General features: G+C 39.6%; 2 protein-coding genes across 3 annotated transcripts; both read left to right on the plus strand.

Annotated features, from left to right (window-relative positions):
• Positions 1-2,410: 2,410 nt before the first annotated feature.
• On the plus strand, positions 2,411-10,308 carry LOC127641268 (replication stress response regulator SDE2-like). Of its 2 annotated transcripts, XM_052124168.1 has the most exons (8): positions 2,411-2,532; positions 2,647-2,764; positions 2,948-3,059; positions 3,190-3,359; positions 3,475-3,580; positions 4,293-4,590; positions 4,672-4,815; positions 9,614-10,308. In XM_052124168.1, the coding sequence occupies exons 1-8, from the start codon at positions 2,431-2,433 to the stop codon at positions 9,827-9,829; spliced, it is 1,266 nt and encodes a 421-aa protein (XP_051980128.1). In that variant the 5' UTR covers positions 2,411-2,430; the 3' UTR covers positions 9,830-10,308. The 2 variants fall into 2 exon arrangements, with proteins under 2 accessions (XP_051980128.1, XP_051980127.1); XM_052124167.1 differs by having other exon boundaries at positions 4,293-4,815.
• A 1,401-nt stretch (positions 10,309-11,709) lies between these two features.
• wdr83 (WD repeat domain containing 83) lies at positions 11,710-20,290 on the plus strand. The gene is made up of 9 exons (XM_052124169.1): positions 11,710-11,968; positions 14,369-14,489; positions 14,582-14,687; positions 15,003-15,051; positions 15,155-15,281; positions 15,405-15,472; positions 15,568-15,676; positions 19,783-19,897; positions 20,012-20,290. The coding sequence occupies exons 1-9, from the start codon at positions 11,866-11,868 to the stop codon at positions 20,168-20,170; spliced, it is 957 nt and encodes a 318-aa protein (XP_051980129.1). The 5' UTR covers positions 11,710-11,865; the 3' UTR covers positions 20,171-20,290.
• Positions 20,291-22,329: the final 2,039 nt, after the last annotated feature.

Raw genomic sequence — 22,329 nt, forward strand, 5'->3', positions numbered from 1 at the left:
GGTGAGGCTTGCAAGGTGAACATCACCATCCCAAACGTGAAGCAGGGGGGTGGCAGTATCATGTTGTGGGGGTGCTTTGCGGGTACCGAGTTTCCCAGTCGTAAATACAACTCATATACGATAATTCTGATAGCACGTGAAGGCAGCATGTCCAATAATGGCAGTTTTGGATTTATGAGTAAAATAAGGTCTGCGGTAAACATAACTTGGAGACATCAAAAACATAAATTACACAGTCGTACTCCAAACATGCATTTTGAAGCCGTTTTGTTTGAAAAATGTATGCTAACAAGTTGCTGAATAAGGACTACAAATACCACAAACATCTGCGTGAACCTGCTTGATGAAACGGAAAACCGTTGTAGTCCTTATCTAGTAAGATGTTAGCAACATACCTTTTAAAACTGCTTTAAGCATGCTGTTATTCAGCCTCTTCTTAAGAAAGCAAACCTTGATTCATCTGATATGAACAGCTTTAGACCTATATCAAAATTGTCCTTTATGTCAAAAATATTAGAGAAGACGGTGCTTGCACAATTAAATGATTTTTTAGCCATCAATAATTTGCTCGATCAATTTCAGTCAGGCTTCAGAGCTGGTCATAGCACAGAGTCCGCTCTGTTGAGAGTTTTAAATGATATTTTATTAGGTGTGGATTCTGGTAGTCCTGTTGGTCTTCTGCTGCTGGATCTTAGTGCCGCTTCGATCACGGTTGCTCATGACATACTTATCAATCGCCTAAGAGACCAGGTTGGTATTCAGGGGTTAGCCTTGGATTGGGTCTCCTCATATCTCAAGTGTAGAACGATTTCAGTCTGTTTAGAGAACTGTTATTCATCAGTTGTTCCTTTAACATGTGGGGTTCCTCAGGGCTCCATTTTGGGACCCGTTTTATTCTCCCTCTACATGCTTCCGTTAGGAAAGATCTTTGAGAGGCATGGCATACACTATCATCTGTATGCTGATGACTCTTAAATTTACTTTCCTATTAAACATGGGAATCACCACTCTTTTGAGTCTCTGCATAAATGCATGGCCGATGTGAAATGTTGGCTGGCAAACAACTTTCTTCAATTAAATGAGGATAAGTCAGAGTTTATTGTTTTTGGTCAAAGGGATGTGACTTAAATTTAGAAAGAAATTTGTCACTGCTTCCAGGGAAAAACTTCCCTATGTAAAAAACCTGGGTGTTATATTCGACTCTGAGCTCAGGTTTGATCGACAAATAAATGCTGTGGTTAAAAATAGTTTTTCCATCTTAGAACTATGGCAAGGTTGAAGCCCATCCTTTCTTTTGATGATTTGGAGAAGGTTGTGCATGCCTTTGTGTCCTCTCGATTGGACTATTGTAATGCTTTGTATCTGGGTGTGAGTCAGGCCTCTCTCTCTCGCCTGCAGCTGGTCCAAAATTCAGCTGCTAGGCTTTTAACTGGAACCAGGAAAGAGACCATATCACCCCAGTTTTGATTTCACTACATTGGTTACCGATCCAATACAGAATCAAGTACAAAGTGTTGATGTATGTGTTTAAGGCTCTTCATGGTCTTGCACCTGAGTACATCTCTGCCTTAATAAGTTTTAATCAACCTTCAAGGTCTCTCCACTCTAGTGATCAGCTGTGTCTGTCAGTTCCTCGATCTCGCCTAAAAACTAAAGGTGATAGAGCTTTTGCGGTGGCAGCCCCTAGACTTTGGAATGAGCTTCCATTGGTCATAAAATCATCTCCGTCTCTATTCTCTTTCCAGGGTGCCTTAAAAACGTATATTTCCCTAGCTTTTAATTAATTGCATTATAATTTGTACTAGGTAGATTTTATCTTATTCTTGTTTTATAGGTTTTAAATGTTTTTTTGCATTCTTAAGCGGTATTAATGTGATTTTATTTATTTTTTATTACTCCATGTACAGCACTTTGGTACCCAGTGTGGTTTTTGAAAGTGCTTTATAAATAAAATTGAGTTGAGTTGAGTTGAGTAAAAAACACTCAACAGCTTCACGATTCACGTTTGAGGTACAATATGTTGTAGAAACTTCCACATTTTTTTCAAGTAATGCTTACCACAGACCTTGTTTTACTCATAAATCCGCAACTACCTTGAACCCTTGGTTTGACAATGCTAATTCTCTTTCAGGTTTTTGGACTATATTCTGAACAGCTCTAGATATTAGTTGTTAAATTCATGCAAATAATAATAATAAATAAACACAACCAAACCAAAATATAAACTAGAAAGAATAATCATTTGAAAACATCCTTATATACAGATAATTTATATTCATTTATTCATATAAAATACATTATTTCATATTTTAAAACTACATTTTTGCTTTAGACGTTGGAATGTTTTTTTTTGTGTCTCTCGGCTTCCGTAGTTCCGTATGAACTTTATACGCAGTCGCACATCTGCGACGACACAACGACGAAGAAAACATGGAGCTCTTTGTGATTTCACCTCATTTGAGATTTACTAATGTAACTATCGCTGCGGGCTCGACTGTCAGTAATCTGATCGATCATTTCACCTCTAAAGAGGTAAGTTAAGTGATTAAAATATCCATTAATGTGTTCTGAGCTCGGTGGTGATTATTGTTTAATAAGTTAGTCTGATGATGATTAAATAAGACATAAAATGTGTTTTCCTCTCAGGGTGTCACTTTCACAGATTTCTACGTGAAGAGTAATGGCCGCATATGTCACAGTAATGATTTGCTTCAGACTGGAGTGCTGTACCGTGTGGAGCCTCGGTTATGTGGGGGCAAAGGAGGTAACCAGTCATTTCCATGACACATTAACTCTACATAGATTCTGTTTGAGAATCAATATATGAGAAAAGTAGATTTGTTTTTGACTTGGACAATTCCCTGAAGTGCACTAATCAGTATATTGTGTACATTGAAAGCTCTAAATAAAGGTCTTGTTTATTGTATTTTAAATATTTTTTTTCTAGGATTTGGCTCTATGTTAAGGGCACTCGGTGCACAAATTGAAAAGACCACCAACCGTGAAGCTTGCAGGGATCTGAGTGGAAGGAGACTGCGAGATGTTAACCATGAGAAAGAGTAATGCAGATAAATATATTTGTCGCTAGCATGCTTGTTTTATTATTTACTTATATTAATGGAGGCTTTGAGGATTTGGGTCCTTTTAATAATTACAAATGTATCACATCTGGCGTGTTTGTGTTTTCAGAATGGCAGAGTGGTTGAAAAATCAGGCGGACCGAGAGGCAGAGAAGGAGCAGCGTCGTTTGGAGCGAATTCAGAGGAAACTCGCTGAGCCGAAACATTATTTCACTGACACAAATTACGAGCAGCAGTGCCACGACCTCTCAGAGAGACTGGAGGACTCCGTAATGAAAGGTACCAAGACAGCTGGGTTCATTCGTATTATAGTGCTGCTCTTGTTGACTTTAATTAAGACTTACATGTAACAGTAAAGGTTATGGTTGAGAGTTGTTAATTCTTCATTCTTTAGGCATGCAGGCTTCTTCTAGTGGGCTCGTGCAGGCAGACGAGGGGCCAAGCCGCAAGCGTCCGACTCCAACCGACAAGCAAAAGAAAGCAAAAAGGAAATGTTTCTGGTGAGTAGGGTTGATTTTGAAGTCTGAAATTCATGTGCTGCTACTCTTTCAAAGATTGAAAGTAGAGGCAGACAAATAGTGGATTTTACCGATAACTAAGGTGTTGGGAAAGGCAGAGAACCGATTCATTGGCTGACATTTAAAAAAAATCTATTTAAAGATTGTTAAAGGTTCTTCATCTTTCCTTACGGTGACACAGAGGCTACAAGAGTCCAAAATTAACAAAATCCCAGATGCAGTTCGCTTTTTAACCAAAATCCCAATGATAACCAGTTCAAATTAAGATTTGTTGCATAACTTGGGTCTTTTGACTTTAAACAAGCCTGACTATAAACATACTGGGGACATATATCTTGAAATTGCAAAATAGTAATTTCAGTAACTGCGGACAGTGAAACGGATCAATATTTAAGTCCTTTTTTTACTGTAAATCTCCACTTTATCTGTTTTGTTTTTGGCAATTCAGCTGTGATTGTTTTATTTTCGCTTATAGATACCACTGTTATACTCAACCTGTTGTAACTTGGACTCCTCCAGCACTGGCCACTGAGGAATAAAATACAACTATATTCAACTGTTAATTATAATCAACTGTTTTTGCAGATTACGATTTTGCAACTATCTGCACCGATAAATTGGTAAAACCGATATATCAGTCTACCTCTAACATAAAGTCATGCCTGATATAATTTGGATTTAATTACTCCAATAGGTCTGGTGTTGGGGGACTGGATGAGATGGGTAGCTCTGGTGAAGGCAGTGATGACAGTGACAGCGAAACATCTCCCTCTTCCCCTGGAGCTTCCTGTAGTTCTGATGTACCCAAACCAGCTTTACTGCCTTCCACATGCAGGAGGCAGCACAGAACTGAACCTCAGGACCATCCAAGCAGCACCAGCAGCTCCTCATGTCTTGCACCCTGCTCCCCCACAAACATCCTTGGGACAGAGGGGTTAGAGAGGGAGGCAGAGATAGAATATACTCAGATTGGAAGCACTGAAGATGAGAAGGTACCAATGCCAAACACAGAGGAGGTGGAGAGGGAGGCAGTGATAGAATATACTCAGATTGGAAGCACTGAAGATAAGAAGGAACCAATGCCAAACACAGAGGAGTTAGAGATGGAGGAAAAGAAGGAATATACTCCAATTGGAAGCACTGAAGATGAGAAAGTACTAAAGCCAAACACAGAAGCACAAAACTGCCCAGCTGATAGCAGTCAGACACCGGAACTGGTGAGATCTCTTGATTTTCTCAAAGATGTGAACATTAAAATAGTGGTGCACTGACCAGGCAATTTGAGGCAGATACTGTTCACCAAAATTTGAACACTGATCGGCCCATACCGATCTGATCACCGATATTTCTTTTTAAAGTACCCTGCAACACTTTTACAAGTTATATGCTGCAGTTACGGTATATATTAATGCCCCAACTGTAAAATTACATTAAAATGACATTAATTGTGAATTGCTAACATTTATTTTAATTGAAAAATGTTATGAATGAGTCTGGTGTCACTATCAAAGATCATTGTGACATACTGTATTGGTAACCAGTAAAAATAATGAGACATGACACACAGCAGATATGTGTTCAAAAAGAAGAACTATATGTCCATTACAAGCTCTAAAACCACTTAAGTGAGAACTCATTAGTATCTATGACTTATTTACCATATTTGCTGTTTTGTAATAATGCAAATAATTAAATATTAAGCAACTTCCTGAGGATGCGGTGCTGTTATTGAAGGTTAAACTGTTAATGCCATTTTTAGTAGTATTGCGACCAACATATACACTGTCGGCCAAAGGTTTGGAATAATATACAGATTTTGCTCTTATGGAAAGAAATTGGTACTTTTATTCACCAAAGTGGCATTCAACTGATCACAATGTATAGTCAGGTCATTAATAACATGAAAAATTATTATTGCAGAACTTCTTAAACTACAAAGAGTTCTCCTCAAAAAATCCTCCACATGCAGCAATGACCGCTTTGCAGATCCTTGACATTCTAGCTGTCAGTTTGTCCACATACTCGGGTGACATTTCACCCCACACTTCCTGTAGCACTTACCATAGATGTGACTGTCTTGTCGGGACTTCTTACGCACCTTACAGTCTAGCTGATCCCACAAAAGCTCAATGGGGTTAAGATTAGATGTCGACCGATATTGTTTTTTTCAGGCTGATGCCGATCTTTTGAAATCCGGGTTGGCCGATGGCCGATTAATGCTGCCGATTTATTTTGGCCGATATGTGCTAGTTTTTAACCTCTTATTTGAACCTTTTATTTGAAAGATAAAATGTAACACAAATAATTACTTAAGATAGACAAAATTTCTCAACAAATACATTTATTGAACACTTGACCAATCTGCACTTGAAGACTTAAATTAAAAATGTATAATGTAAAAACATATTGTATAAATAATGTATAACAAATATATTAAATAAACAAAGCAGTTGTTACGAACTGCTCCGAGACACGAAGGTTGAGATCCAAATGCAGCTTTAATTAAGGGGCAATTCAGACACGTAATCCAATATTCAGAGCATCCAAGAGAAGCACAGGCATAACTAGGGATGGGTATCGTTAAGGTTTTAATGGTATTACAATCTTACCGATAAACAAAAGATAAACAATTACACAAAGATAAATATTATATAGGCACAGGGATTTAATTTCAGGAAGATTTACTAACATTACTGTTCAGGTGTGGTCTAAAAAGAAATCTAATAAAGTAATCAATTGTAAAATAACACTGCATAGTTTATCATAGATAGATTAATGCTCATTAATGCAGAAGTTATTCATTCAAGAGCTGTAAGTGATTTTCTCTTTGCCTTTTGTTGTTTGATTCACAGTAATGTCTCAATCGTCACATGTTTAATAGACAGCTTCCCCTTTAAGACCGAGTTCAGATCTAATAGACTCCTGATGCAGCATAATTTCTCCCCAACTATTTCCATAACTACGTCCATTTAAGACATAAACTGTGTTTAAGTGAATCTCCAAGCCGGTCGTTTTGACATATTTTTGTGTATATTTGATCGTCACATGAAACCCAAAGTAGCCTATACTTTGCTTGTCTCGTTGCAGTCTGTTTCGGAGCACGCGCTGCCTTGGGAACGGTATCTCTTGCGCTCTTTTTATTATTAAACGCGTCCCGCAATTCAGCAGCAGTAGCATTTTACAACAATCACCGATCGTGCTGATTCTGACATTAAGTTTTAGTTTAAGTTAGAAATGTCAGTGCACCGCTGTGAAGGGAAGGAAGTTGTGCTAGACAGAATGCGGCTTATGTATAAATATTCTTTTTATAATCTTTGGAAGGTGAGATCTAAAATAAAATCAGACTAATAATCACAGATCTAAACCAGGCTATGTTTGAATGTTTAGTTCTGTCACTCATTAAGCTGACTGCGAATAGCTAAATTGCATCACAGACAATTGGTTTCATAGAATTATTATACGTAGAAATGGCTGTCGAGATAAAATAACTTTCTCTTTATAGCAATAATAAATTTATTTTCTTAATTTCTCCAGTTCCGACAGCAGAACCGATAACGTCCGAGCTGAGGACATGTGAGGCGTCTTTATCAAACGAGAGACTCTGATGTACTTATCCTCTGGTTTAGTTGTACATTTGGCCTTCCACATCTCTTTCTGTCCTTGTTAGAGCCAGTTGTCCTTTGTCTTTGAAGACTAGTTACACCTTTTATATGAAAAATATATTTTTTTGGCAATTTCAAGCATTGTATAGCCTTCATTCCTCAAAACAATGATTGACTGATGAGTTTTTAGAGAAAGCTGTTTCTTGTTTGCTTTTTTTTTTTTTACCTAATATTGACCTAAAGACATGCCAGTCTATTGCATAATGTGGCAACTCAAATACAAACACAAGGACAATTAAGATACTGTGGCGGATGGTGGGGCCGGGTCGTGATTATACACACCCGGTCCCTTATCAGGCTAATCAAGCCTCCGAAAGGCAAAAAGGCCGACTGTGGAGGATTGTGCGGGAGAGAGAGATAGTTTACAGACATGTCTGTCATGTGTCATATGTGTGTTTTACGTTTCTCATAAAAATATTATTTATATTGAAAAGCCGGTTCTCGCCTCCTTTCCATTGACTTCTTTACACTGGTGCCGAAATCCGGGAAAGAGGAGGGATACGCCATAGTAGAGTTCTCGCCACTACCGTCCACCCCAACAGAGCAGCCGCGGCCATGTGCCGGGGGACGAGGAGCCCGGCCACCTGGAAGCGGACGACGGCCGCCGACAGCGAGGGGAGAGGGGCTCCTAACCGATCGCCTGGAGCGGTCAGGGCCGCTGCCAGGAGCAGAGGAGTCCCCTACCAGCCGCTGAAACGCGGGGGGGTCTGAGACCGCCGAGCGGGGAGGGGCTCGCTGCCGACTGCCTGGAGCGGGAGAACCGCTGCCAGGGGCGGGGGAGACCCGATCTGTTCCCCGAGAACACGGCGGGGCGTTCCGTCTGCCTCCGATTTGCCGATCCGATCAATTACGATTTCTCATCAAAATAAAGTTCTTAAATACACAATATAAATGCACAATCTAAAAGTTGGAATAATTAGAGTATCTCATATACCGTTTTTTTGTAAGAAAATATCACAACATTCAGGCTGATCAGGTGCAGAACAAGTAATAGAACTGAACAGAACCTGTCCTGAAAAGTATGTGAAAGTGAATATTATATTTAATTTATTTAATAATATGTTGTCACAATTTAGCTTTTTAAAAATATAAATATTCTACATTCTATCAGTTAATATTATATCATGTAGTTGTGTATGTAATGATATAAGCCATTACTATTTTAAATAATGTGTACAATTTACAAGTAAAAACATATATAATAGTGAGTTTACATTAATTTGTATAACAATCGCTAAAATGGTACTGTCACTTTAAGAGATCAACGAGTGCTTCACAGTGTTCTGGTTCATTAACGAGAGTGGAATCTCTCGGCTTCTGTGCTATGTGAGATTGAAAATAATATTTTTGTTGGCCTATTTGACTGTAAAGAACAGAAAGGATATTAAAGACTCCTTATTCAATAATAAGTTGAGTGTGTGGATTTTATCTTTGATGGACACACATTACATGGAAGTAAAATTCAAGCACTTTTCATCATAAGGACATTTTCCAGGTATTTCAGTACTTGAATTTAAAAGCTAAATAAAGCAATTCAAGGTCCTTGTCTAACCCTGTAAACAGTGTAGAAAAAAATCGCTCTGGGGTAAAAACGAGTGCTAGTAAGATTATGATGTTTGAGGGGTCATTTCATTTATGATCACGCTGACAGAAAACAATGTTGCAAATTTTAACATATCAAGTTTTGCTGCGATATGGTTGGTCCTTTTTTGTTTCACTATATATATAGAAATTCAATATATCGTCCCATCTCTGTATGAATGTTTAATTGTGCAAATGCTTAGAATTGCCTTACTCGCCCTCCAGTGGCTGCAATATCATGCTTCAAAGGCTGAGCAAGTGCTCATTCATTAGAGTAGCAGTGCATGTATGATTTTGTGCATGATGCAGTTGAAAAAAGATCAGGTCTGAATCTAGGCACGATCGACCAATTGCAGGTTTAAGACAAAAATTATTGGCCAATTGATCGGTGCACCGCTAAAAATGGTCATTTCACTTAAAAATTTAAATTATATAATTAACTGGGTTTCCATCAACAAATCCTTAAGCAAATTTTGGGATATTGCATTAAAAAAATGTTGAATGGATTTAAACTTTAAAATTGTGCATAAAAAACGTATGTGCCCGCTTGAGGTGGATATGTTTTTCAACTTACATTTTCATTGTTGATTAAAAACATGGGACTGGAAACGCTGCTTTATTTGGAAATATTCAGATTTTCCACATGAATTCAATTCGTAACTTGGATGGGAACATGACTATTGACTCACCCATAATTGCATGGAGTGAGTTATATCACTATGTTTTTGGATGTTTAAATGGGCTATATTGATGGATATCTTTTCCAATGTAGGTGGAGGGTCCATTGGATTTGCTCTCTGTGAGTGGGGTGGAGCAGTTGGAGTCTCTGGGTCTGGAGAGGCTGAAGAAAGAGCTGATGGAGCGAGGGATGAAGTGTGGAGGAACACTGCAGGAGCGTGCTGCTCGTCTTTTCTCTGTCAAAGGACTGATTCCAGATCAGATTGATCCTGTGCTCTTAGCCAAACCCAGCAAGGGCAAGAAGAAATAACTTGCTTCTGAACCACAGAATTATTGTTTTTCCATTTCTGTTCTGCTTTTTATAATTGGCGCATCGGTTTTTTTCTTTTATTAATTAGTATTTCTTTTAAGATATGTAATATTGAGGGGAGGGGGGTTAGCACCTAATTACAAAAAATCCACTGTTTGGGAAAGATGGTGTGTGCTAGAATTTGAATTCGTAACATCAGCATTCATTTCAGCTGCTTGAACAGTCATGTTGTTTTTTTGGTAAGTTACAACATGCGAGACTCAGGCTAACCTTTTTGTGATATACACAATAAATTCTTTATGGTTGCATAGCTATTTTGATTCATACAGTCAATAACATTTTCATAGAGAAAGTTATGCAACAACTGTGCAAGAGGAACTGGCTGTTTTACATCTAACAGGTTGTTCACATTGCATAATGTTTGAATTGTATGTGTGATCATGTATTTCACTTTCTGTTTTATGGTTGATTAAAAATGTATTGCTTAATATTCTTTGTTTTTTTGTGTTTTTGAACTGTACGGTAGACGCATGAAATATGGCATTTATGATTCTGAATGCATAAGATTCATGTTTTGTGTAATCGCATGTAAAAACGCCAAATGCCAGGATATGCACCCCCCCCCCTTAATTATTACGATTTTGAGTATTGGGGTAGCTCAGAGTATTGACGCTGACCACCACCCCTGGAGTGGTGAGTGACTCCAGCCAGGCCTCCTAAGCAATCAAATTGGCCCGGTTGCTAGTGAGGGTAGAGTCACATGGGATAACTTCCTCATGGCCGTGATTTAGTGGTTCTCGCTCTCAATGGGGCGTGTGGTAAGTTGTGCATGGATCGCGAAGAGTAGCATGAGTCTCCACATGCTGAGAGTCTCCGTGGTGTCATGCACAACGAGCCACGTGATAAGATGCGTGGATTGACTGTCTCAGAAGCGGAGGCAACTGAGACCTGTCCTCCATCACTCGGATTTAGGCGAGTAACCGCACCACCACGAGGACCTACTTGGTAGTGTGAATTTCAGAGTATTCCAAATTGGGAGAAATAATAATAAAAAAAGACTTAAGTATCACATTTAGTATAAGATGGGTCAAGTTTATCCAGATGAACTTTGATGTTGCACTGACAAAGTGTTGTCTAATGTTTAAGCTATGTTTAAGTTTAATAACATTACCGTAAGACAAACAGCCAGCTAAATAGACAGCAAATTAAAGCAGTTCAGTGGCATTTTGTGATTTTTTGACAGTTGGCGTTTGAATTAAAGGAATATTCCTGGTTCAATATAAATATTGCTCAATTGACAGCTTTTGTGGCATAATTATTACCACAAAAATGTATTTTCCTATACATAAAGCAAAAGTCTGGGTTCCGGTGAGGCACTTAAAGTGGAAGTGAATAGGGGCCAATCTGTAAAAGTTAAAAAACTGTTTCAAGAGTATAGCAAGATGTAAACAATGTGTGATAACATGATTTTAAAGTGATAAAATCACAAATGTACCTTTCTGTGTAAAGTTATATGCAACTTCCTTGCCATGAAGATGTAATGTCAACAAATCCTAAAACGACTAAAAATTATTTTAAAAACTGTACAGCTCAAATAATACACAAGTCTTAACAGAAGAATTCATGTAAGTGCTTTAATAAAATTATAAGCTTCACATTTCTGCCTTTAAATCGGTCAAGCCAACGTAATTCATTTTAAAACATGACAATGTATCAGTTCAAAGGCACCCGAACGAGTATCAGTTCAAAGGCACCCGAACGAAAAGATACAGACTTGAGGCAACAAAATGTCTTGCCATAATACTTCACTTGTGTGAACTCCGAGACAACAGACGGCACTAATGAGCCGTTCACTTCAAAATACATCCACTGAAGGAATTTAGTGTTTTCATGCTTTGCAGAGAGTTGTTTGAGGGATCATGGGTTTCTCGTGTTTTCATCGCTTAAGATAAACGATGTAAAAACAATTTTAAAATTACATTTTCTTATCTTCGCTTATCTGCTCTCACTATAATTGAAGCTCTGCTAATAGACTCATGTCGTTTCCTCTGCCGCGTCCTCCGGGTCTTCAGCTGCCGCGGCATCTTCTACGTACTATAGACTGTCAGCAGGGCGCTGTGAGAGCCGTGCGCTTCAACGGTCAGTCTGGTTTACAATTAATAATAACTCTTAATAAAGTCTCTTTTGTGGAAAAACAGCGGTCTTCCTCAAGAAGGTGGACTTTGTTTTATTAGAGAGCTTTATTGATGATTCTGACGAAACCGGTTAAGGGTAGCATGTCTTAGTCAAATTTAACCCCAATAGTAATACAACATGTTGGGCACATGAACGTCACCCAGACGTCTATTTGATGTGTGTGTGTTTATATCTGGAAGATGTATTTTTTTTTAATATTGTTTGCTTATCTGCAATATGTCTGTAAGACTTATGTCAAGAAGACATTCAGCTGATGCCTTTTTGAGATGGTTATGATTTAGAATGTTAATAAATAGGATCTTTTTAAGATGTTTAACAGATGTTAATTAGAATACGATGATTTCCAGATGAAAACATCTAAATCAGACATCTTAAAGATGTACTGTACGTGACATGAGTTACTGTTTAGGACATCTACTTTGTGCATGACACGAGTATCTTTTCCAACAATTGTTTACAGACAGATTGTTTCACTTTTAATGGACTATATCACAATTCCAGTGGGTTAGAAGTTTACATACGCAAAGTTAACTGTGCAGTTAAGCAGCTTGGAAAATTCCAGAAAATGATGTCAAACCTTTAGACAATTTCCCAATTAGTTTCTGATAGGAGGTGTACTGAATTGGAGATGTACCTGTGTATGTATTTTAAGACCTACCTTCATACTCCGTGCCTCTTTGCTTGACATCATGGTAAAATCAAAAGAAATCTGAAAAAAATTAAGTAAATAGTGGACCTCCACAAGTCTGATTCATCCTTGGGAACAATTTCCAAATGCCTGAATGTACCACGTTCATAAACAAACTATAGTATGCAATGAGTGAACATGCACCTGTGGGACAGTCATTAAGACACTAACATCTTACAGACGGTAGGCAATTAAGGTCACAGTTATAAAAACTTAAAACACTAAAGAGACCTTTCTACTGACTCTGAAAACCCCCAAACGAAAGATGCCCAGGGTCCCTGCTCCTCTGCGTGAATGTGCCTTAGGCATCCTGCATGGAGGCATGAGGACTGTAGATGTGACCAGGGCAATAATAATAAATAAATGTATCAATTGTCACACATTATACATACATTTCTGCATATAAATGGTTAAATTATTTATTTTTCACATCAATTGTGAGTCAGAGTGCAGGGTTAGCCATGATACGGCACCCCTGGAGCAGATAGGTTTAAGGGCCCAACAGTGGTGTCTTGGTGGTGTTGGGGCTTGAACCCCTGACCTTCTGGTCAGTAACCCAAAGCCTTAACCGCTGAGCCACCACTGCCCTGCAATAAATTGCAATGTCTGTACTGTGAGACGCCTAAGACAGCACTACAGGGAGACAGGATGGACAGCTGATCCTCCTCGCCGTGGCAGACCACGTGTAACAACACCTGCACAGGAACGGTACATCCGAATATCACACCTGCGGGACAGGTACAGGATGGCAGCAACAACTGCCCGAGATACACCAGGAACACACAATCCCTCCATGAGTGCTCAGACTGTCCGCAATAGGCTGAGAGAGGCTGGACTGAGGGCTTATAGGCCTGTTGTAAGGCAGGTCCTTTCCAGACATCACCGGCAATAATGTCACCTATGGGCACAAACCCACCTTCTCTGGACCAGACAGGACTGGAAAAAAGTGCTCTTCCCTGACGAGTTGCAGTTTTGCCTCATTAGGGGTGATGATCGGCATTTATTTTCGAAGGAATGTGCGTTACACCGAGGCCTGTACTCTGGAGCCGGAGGGTCTGTCATGGTCTGGGATGATGTGTCACAGCATCATCAGACTGAGCTTGTTGTCATTGCAGGCAATCTCAATGCTGTGCGTTACAGGGAAGACATCCTCCTCCCTCATGTGTTACCCTTCCTGCAGGCTCATCATGACATGATCCTCCAGCATGACAATGCCACCAGCCATACTGCTCATTCTGTGCGTGATTTCCTGTTAGACAGGAATGTCAGTGATCTGCCATGGCCATCGAAGAGCCCGGATCTCAATCCCATTGAGCACGTCTGGGACCTCTTGGATCGTAGGGTGAGGGCTAGGGCCATTCCCCCCAGAAATGTCCAGGACAGGGAACGTTTTTTACGATTAAATGTCAGGAATTGTGAAAAACTGGGTTTAAATGTATTTGGCTAAGGTGTATGTAAACTTCTAACTTCAACTGTATCTGGGTAGCTACAATGTCCTATTTTTAATGGGCCTGTTTCATGTTAATTGCCATTCTGCCCAAATTTTATTTTTTATGACCATTAATTACATTTTAAAGTCAGACTTCATGTAATGCTGTAGATGTGAGCTTCAGTGAGGATACATTGTAATCACTTATTCATCTATTCCCTTCCAGCCGATGGAAATTATCTGTTGACGTGTGGTGGAGATAAATCTCTGAAGCTGTGGAGTGTCAGTCATGGGACACTACTGAAGAATTACACCGGTCACGGATATGAGGTGCTGGATGCAGATGGGTGCGTGTTTGTGTTATATACTGTATTATGAAGAAGTTTCATAGTTGTCCTGATTTGGTTTGTATTAAACACATCAGTCTTTGTGTTTGCAGCTCTTTTGACAACAGTCAGCTGTGCTCGTGCAGTTCGGATAAGACTGTCATTCTCTGGGATGTGGCGACTGGGCAGGTGACACGCAAACTCCGTGGACACGCTGGGGTAAGAACACCACTGAGACGACGCATCCATTTCAAAACTTACAATGGTTATCATGGTAACCTGCTGGAACAATGTAGTTACACCTCATTTGGAATAATCCAGATTTAACATAAAATCAAAAGTAATGAATCTTGCTTAAGAACCTTTTTCTGTACACAACTTAGTAAATGAGACCAATTAACTGTAGTAACTATTGCATTTTGGTGGAAACTGTGGTTAAATATTGTACTTTATAGTACCAATTATATTATGGTTATGTTTGTGATGTGTTCATTAAAAAAGTCTTACATTTCTAGTGTTGTGCTTGTTCCCTAGAAAGTGAACTGTGTACAGTTTAATGAAGAGGCTACTGTAGTGCTGTCAGGTGGGTCAGCCTGGACAAAATAACAACAGTCCAATCACAACCTATGTATCTTCACCTCTAAAGCGGTTTTATTGTGTTCTTAGTAGATATTGTTATGTTTCAGGCTCCATTGATGGTACAGTACGTTGCTGGGACACTAGATCCAGACGGATGGAGCCAATCCAGATTTTGGATGAGGCTCAAGATGGCATCAGCAGCCTGAAGGTGTCTGAGCATGAGCTGTTGATCGGGTCAGAGCCAAAATAAAATAATGTATTTTGTGTCTGTGCCATATAACGGATATCTAAGATATCAGGTTATATAACCTGAGGTAATCTGAAGTGTGTGAAAGTGACTATTTTGATATGCATCAGGTCTGTTGATGGCAGAGTGAGGCGTTATGACCTAAGAATGGGACAGCTTCATGTCGATTTCATTGGAAGTGAGTATTTCATCGATCACATATGACAATTCTTTTTTTTTTTACATAAACAATATGTTTGTCACATGACTTTTGTGTGTCCATGTGCTTGACAGGTCCCATCACTTGTGTGTGTTTCAGTCGGGACGGGCAGTGCACCCTAAGCTCCTGTTTGGACTCCACTGTTCGTCTGCTGGACAAAAGCTCAGGAGAAATGCTAGGAGAGTATGTTCAAAACAGATCAAATTAGATTCTTCTTTCTTTTTTAAACATTCTCTTTCTTGAGTTTTTGCTTTTGGTACAGAGTAGGGCTGTAGACAGTTAACCAGTTAACGAAATAACCAGCATTAATAATTTGCTCGACCAATAATATCGGTTAAAAATGAACTGCGAGTTTAATTCAAGAAATAACAGAGACATGATTTGATGGGTTTTACATGTAGGGAATGTTATGTACACATGAGGGCACTGTTAACACATATATATATATATATATTTTTTTCCTCATTATTGTACACACAGCACCCCATATTGACAGAAAAACACAGAATTGTTGACATTTTTGCACATTTATTAAAAAAGAAAAACTGAAATATCACATGGTCCTAAGTATTCAGACCCTTTGTTCAGTATTTAGTAGAAGCACCCTTTTGATCTAATACAGCCATGAGTCTTTTTGGGAAAGATGCAACAAGTATTTCACATCTGGATTTGGGTATCCTCTGCCATTCCTCCTTGCAGATCCTCTCCAGTTCTGTCAGGTTGGATGGTAAACGTTGGTGGACAGCCATTTTCAGGTCTCTCCAGAGATGCTCAATTGGGTTTAAGTCAGGGCTCTGGCTGGGCCATTCAAGAACAGTCACGGAGTTGTTGTGAAGCCACTCCTTCGTTATTTTAGTGGTGTGCTTAGGGTCATTGTCTTTTTGGAAGGTGAACCTTCGGCCCAGTCTGAGGTCCAGAGCACTCTGGAGAAGATTTTCGTCCAGGATATCCCTGTACTTGGCCGCATTCATCTTTCCCTCGATTGCAACCAGTCGTCCTGTCCCTGCAGCTGAAAAACACCCCCACAGCATGATGCTGCCACCACCATGCTTCACTGTTGAGACTGTATTGGACAGGTGATGAGCAGTGCCTGGTTTTCTCCACACATACCGCTTAGAATTAAGGCCAAAAAGTTCTATCTTGGTCTCATCAGACCAGAGAATCTTATTTATCACCATCTTGGAGTCCTTCATGTGTTTTTTAGCAAACTCCATGCAGGCTTTCATGTGTCTTGCACTGAGGAGAGGCTTCCGTCGGGCCACTCTGCCATAAAGCCCTGACTGGTGGATGGCTGCAGTGATGGTTGACTTACTACAACTTTCTCCCATCACCCGACTGCATCTCTGGAGCTCAGCCACAGTGATCTTTGGGTTCTTCATTACCTCTCTCACCAAGGCTCTTCTCCCCCGATAGCTCAGTTTGGCCGGACGGCCAGCTCTAGGAAGGGTTCTGGTCGTCCCAAACGTCTTCCATTTAAGGATTATGGAGGTCACTGTGCTCTTATGAACCTTAAGGGCAGCAGAAATTTTTTTGTAACCTTGGCCAGATCTGTGCCTTGCCACAATTCTGTCTCTGAGCTCTTCAGGCAGTTCCTTTGACCTCATGATTCTCATTTGCTCTGACATGCTCTGTGAGCTGTAAGGTCTTATATAGACAGGTGTGTGGCTTTCCTAATCAAGTCCAATCAGTATAATCAAACACAGCTGGACTCAACTGAAGGTGTAGAACCATCTCAAGGATGATCAGAAGAAATGGACAGCACCTGAGTTAAATATATGAGTGTCACAGCAAAGGGTCTGAATACTTAGGACCATGTGATATTTCAGTTTTTCTTTTTTAATAAATGTGAAAAAATGTCAACTGTTCTGTGTTTTTCTGTCAATATGGGGTGCTGTGTGTACAATAATGAGGAAAAAAATGAACTTAAATGATTTTAGCATATGGCTGCAATATAACAAAGAGTGAAACATTTAAGGGGGTCTGAATACTTTCCGTACCCACTGTATATATATATATATATATATATTTGGAGACAAATAAAAATGGTTAGGATTGCTGACTTGTGGGTAAGCTGACTGTTTTTATTCTTCCATATTTTTTTTCTTCCCAATCCGGAATGTCCAATTGCCACTTCTTAGTAGGTCCTCATGGTGGCGTGGTTACTCGCCTTAATCTGGGTGGTGGAGGACAAGTCTCAGTTTCCTCCGCTTCTTAGACAGTCAATCCATGCATCTTATCAATGACACTGCGGAGGCTCCCAGCTTGTGGATGCTCATGCTACCCTCTGCAATCCACACACAACTTACCATGTGCCCCATTGTGAGTGAGACCCCCTAATCTTGACCACAAGGAGGTTATCCCATGTGACTCTACACTCCCTAGCAACCGGGCCAATTTGGTTGCTTAGGAGACCTGGCAGGAGTTACTCAGCACATCCTGGATTTGAACTCGCGACTCCAGGGGTGGTAGTCAACGTCAATACTCGAGTTACCCAGGCCTCTTATTCTCTCATCATTAAACTGCCAAATTAAGAAGTAAATATACGGTTTCAAATGTTGAAGTATTGCTGAATAAGCTCATCTGTCATGTGAGCCTGATTTGTTTAATTCAATATAGACAAAAAAAATAACATGCCTGTTTGGCCACTATTTTTTATTCATGACTTATCGGTTAACCAATTAATAACCGGTTAATACTGGCAGTTACTCGGTTAAAATAATAGTAGAGCATAACTATTAGTAGATGGGTTATGATTGATGTCGGCTTGACAAAACCTTTTCTGAAAGTTTAAACTAGTTTGATGGATATACAGACATTACAGTAAGACAAACAGCTAGATAGATAGTCAGACAGACTATCTACACTGTCACATACACTGCCTGACCCATTTCATTGGACCGCCTTTAGCTTTGATTATGGAGTGCATTCGTCGTAGCATTGTTTCGACAACCTTATGCAATGTCACAACATTTATTTCCGTCCAGAGTTACATTCATTTTTGGCCAAGATCTTGTATTGATGATGGAAGATTCAAGCAATTCTGTAAAGTCTTCTCCAGCACATCCCAAAGACCTTCAGTAGGGTTAAGGTCAGGACTCTGTGGTGGCCAGTTCATGTGTGAAAATGATTCCTCATGCTCCCTGAACCATCTTTGACAATTTGAGCCTGACGAATCTTGGCATTGTCATCCTGGAATATGCCCGTGCCGTCAGGGAAGAAAAAAATCCTTTGATTGGATAACCTGGTCATTCAGGTAGTCAGCTGACTTTTTTTATTGCCGCTGCATGCCGCATAACATTGCAGACCCTAGACTTGACCAATTGAAGCAACCCCAGATCATAAACTGACTCCAGAGGCTTGTACATTTGAGCACTATGCAAACATAGCTTAAACATAGCTGAGAGCTCTAACGTGTAGATTTTTTACTATGCGATTTCACCAAGCATTTCAGTGATCTCTGATCACGATCATTCAAGATTGTTTCTTCCACAAAGCTGATGGTTCACCACTATCCTTCCAGGTTTTAATAATGTGTTGGACAGTTCTTAACCCAATACCAGTGATTTCATAAATCAGATTTCTTTGCTTGATGCAGGCCAACAATTGTCTCCTTCTGAAACACAGTAACATATTTACCATGAGCACAGGCTATGTCTTCTGACATGGCTGTTTAAGAAATGAAAATCTGCACACTGCATCAGTTAGGGTTAAAAGAATTGTTGCCAGCTGAAACATATTAATCACCGCAATAATGATCCAAGCATAGGCTCATAAGTATCTGCTTATTTAAATCCAGGCTGTGTAGATAGTCAGATAGATAGATAGATAGATAGATAGATGGAGAAAAATAAAGAGAGCAACTTACAGTAGATGCAGTAGAGTTGTGAGTTTGCTTACGTTTGAATTTTTGACCGTTTGAATTAAAAAACATTCCATTGTCTCCATTGTTAATGTAAGTCTTTAAAAAATGTCAGATGTTTGATTGTCCGTTATGCGTAAACTAGAAGTCCGCTCAGTTAGAAAAGACATATCACACTTCTCCAAGACAGTGTGAAGGTCTGTACCAAGTTTGATAGATGTAGCTGAAAAGCTTTAGGAGGAATTAGGGTTAGAAAGTTTGGTCTCTGTTTACGGATTTTGAAAAAACCCTAAACAAAGTTTGTAGAATATCAGTTTGTTGATTTCATCAATCCATTTTAATTACATGTCACATTTTCTGCTTTTATGCCTCAAGTATCTCTTCTATGTACATTTTATCATATACATTTGTCTGTGTTGCCTGTTCACAGGTACACTGGCCATGTAAATAAAGGCTATAAGCTTGACTGCTGTTTGTCTGAAAAAGATACACATGTATTAAGCTGTTCAGAGGATGGCCATGTTTACTTCTGGGATCTGGTGGAGGTGAGAAGAATTTCAACTTATATGAATAGTGGGCTAGAATACGATAAATACTATGACAAAACGAGTATAATGTAAGCATATTTAATAATTATCATCCTGTTATCCCCCCTTTAGGGTTCCTTGACTTTAAAGTTGCCTGTTGGGAAAGCTGTTGTCCAGTCATTGTCCTTTCACCAAACGGAGCCCCTACTTTTGACTGCTATGGAGGGGCGTGTTCAAGTGTGGGGGGCAGAGCCAGATGAAGAGTCAGTGGAAGATGTCAAAGCTGAGTAGAGAGAGTTGAATACCAAACACAAGGGCAGGACTCACTTTAATGAGAACTAATGTGAATCATTATTTTGTAGGAGCTGGGATTTTATTAATTTTGTTTTGTATGCTAAAACTAACAGATAATAAAGCCTTTCTTAAAAATAAGTACTGGTAAAGACTACTCTTTTAATTGCTACAAATTTCTACAAAAGCTATTAACAAAAAAGTTATTTTTCTGTAGAATAACTTCAAAAAGGGTATTTGGGATTTTTCTTTAGCTATTACCTTTGGATCTATGTTGTATGTTAGCAGATAAATACAGTAAGTTTTTTGGCATCAATAGTTCAATAAAGTGGAGTTATGACAGAATAAGCATAGAATGAAATGACAATATTTCAGTTGTATTTTTAATCAGAACTATACTTAAGGCACACAAAATATAAAACGATTAACAATAATTTAATAGGCATTTAAAAATGGGTTTCAAATAAATAAATAATTTATAATACATAAATAAAGTTCCATTTTTGGATCGGATTGGACAATTCTTCGGAACAAGTGATCATTCTCACTTAACTCGAAAATGGGGTTCTCAATCAACCATGTCATTGTTTTGTCAGAAACCAAACCTGAACATTTCAAACCTGAATGTTCTGACAATGTCAAAAGAAATATCAGCCAAATAGGCCATGTCGTCAAAGAATAAATCATGTACAACATTTATACAATGCATACACATTATTACAATCAAAACCTTAGGAATGTGAGCCATTTTCTTCCTGAATTAGTGTATTTAAAACAGCCGTTTGTTTAAAATCAGCTTATTGTCTCTAAACCAATAGGATAAGCGAATAGTCGAAGAGCTTGACTGGCAACCCTCGTCCCTACCCCATACAGACACACACAGCGGCAGAGAGTTTCTCCACTTTGTGCCAGCGGTGGTTGTTGTCAAGGAAGGCCATGTCTTCATGGTGAGTGGGGCGACAGCAGGGCTGGTGATGCCGGTGACCGGGGTATTTCAGGACGCCACTCTGCAGCAGGTTGGTGAGCGTCAGATCATGGTTGGTGGTGAGGCGAGGGCAGGTCCCACTGCAGTACTTAAACAGCACCGTCTCATCCGAGTCATAGCCCAGCCCGAGGTCTCGTACCTGAAGAAGGATGGAGTGCAGAGCGCATGGGTACTCAACACTACGGGGCAACCGAATCACCCTTTCCAAGTGCCTCCCAGAGCCCTCCTTTTCTTCACTCTCACCTCCTCTTTTCTCTTCATCACGGAATTCTGACTTTGGGGAGTCAGTCTTACCTTGGACCTCTGAAAAAGAGAGCAGAAATTTACTTTTTTGAAGGTAATGTGAGTGGTGCTTGCCCTGGCAAAATTCTGCACCTCCATGCTTGGGTGTTGTAGGTGGTTGTTAGGGTGTTAAGATGCGGTTGCTGTGGTGTTTTAGGTGGTTGCTTACTGGCCTGATATCTTGATCCCTAATTATAGCTCTGGTCCCTTCTTTTTAAGTCTGTTTTATCCTCCACAGGTTGAACTAAATACGATTGCTTAAAGTACTATTACACTTTTCCTCTACAAACTGATCTCAGGTATCATTCACATCTGCAGCACAAACAGTATGGGATGAGATAAGCTCAAATTTACTAAATTATGGTGTGGTGTTTGTTCAAATCCCTAACCGAACCCTAACCCCAAGTATGAGCAATAGTTACTAAATGGTTCAGATACCAAACTCTTTAACATTTGAAACCGGTATGTAGTTGCTTTAGATAAATATTGCTTGAGAATCCTCTAATAAATCTACAGAAAGTTTGCTTCCCTATACCCAAAGGTCATGACCTCCAGCCTTACCTAGTAGCGCCCTGAGCCAATGTCCTTCTCCTGCTTGAACGCAAAACAGCAGAACGGTCATCTTAAGCAATGAACGCATCATTGATCTTCACCTCTTTTCTGTTGTTGACTTCTTCAGGATGAGAGCATAGGTGTTGCTAAGACCCGACATAGCCACCGTCTCTTTTATAGCCATCTAAGCAGGCGGAGGGGATGATGGGGTGCGGCCAGGACAGGAGGGATGTGGAATAACCCCTTTGTTGCCGATCTCTCACCTGGTCTCATGACTATGATTGGAGGCAACTTTAATAATTTATTAGTCATGTTTGGTCAAAAGGCCAGGTATAGGGAT

Source organism: Xyrauchen texanus, chromosome 50 (assembly GCF_025860055.1).
Source record: "Xyrauchen texanus isolate HMW12.3.18 chromosome 50, RBS_HiC_50CHRs, whole genome shotgun sequence".
NCBI lineage: Eukaryota > Metazoa > Chordata > Actinopteri > Cypriniformes > Catostomidae > Xyrauchen > Xyrauchen texanus.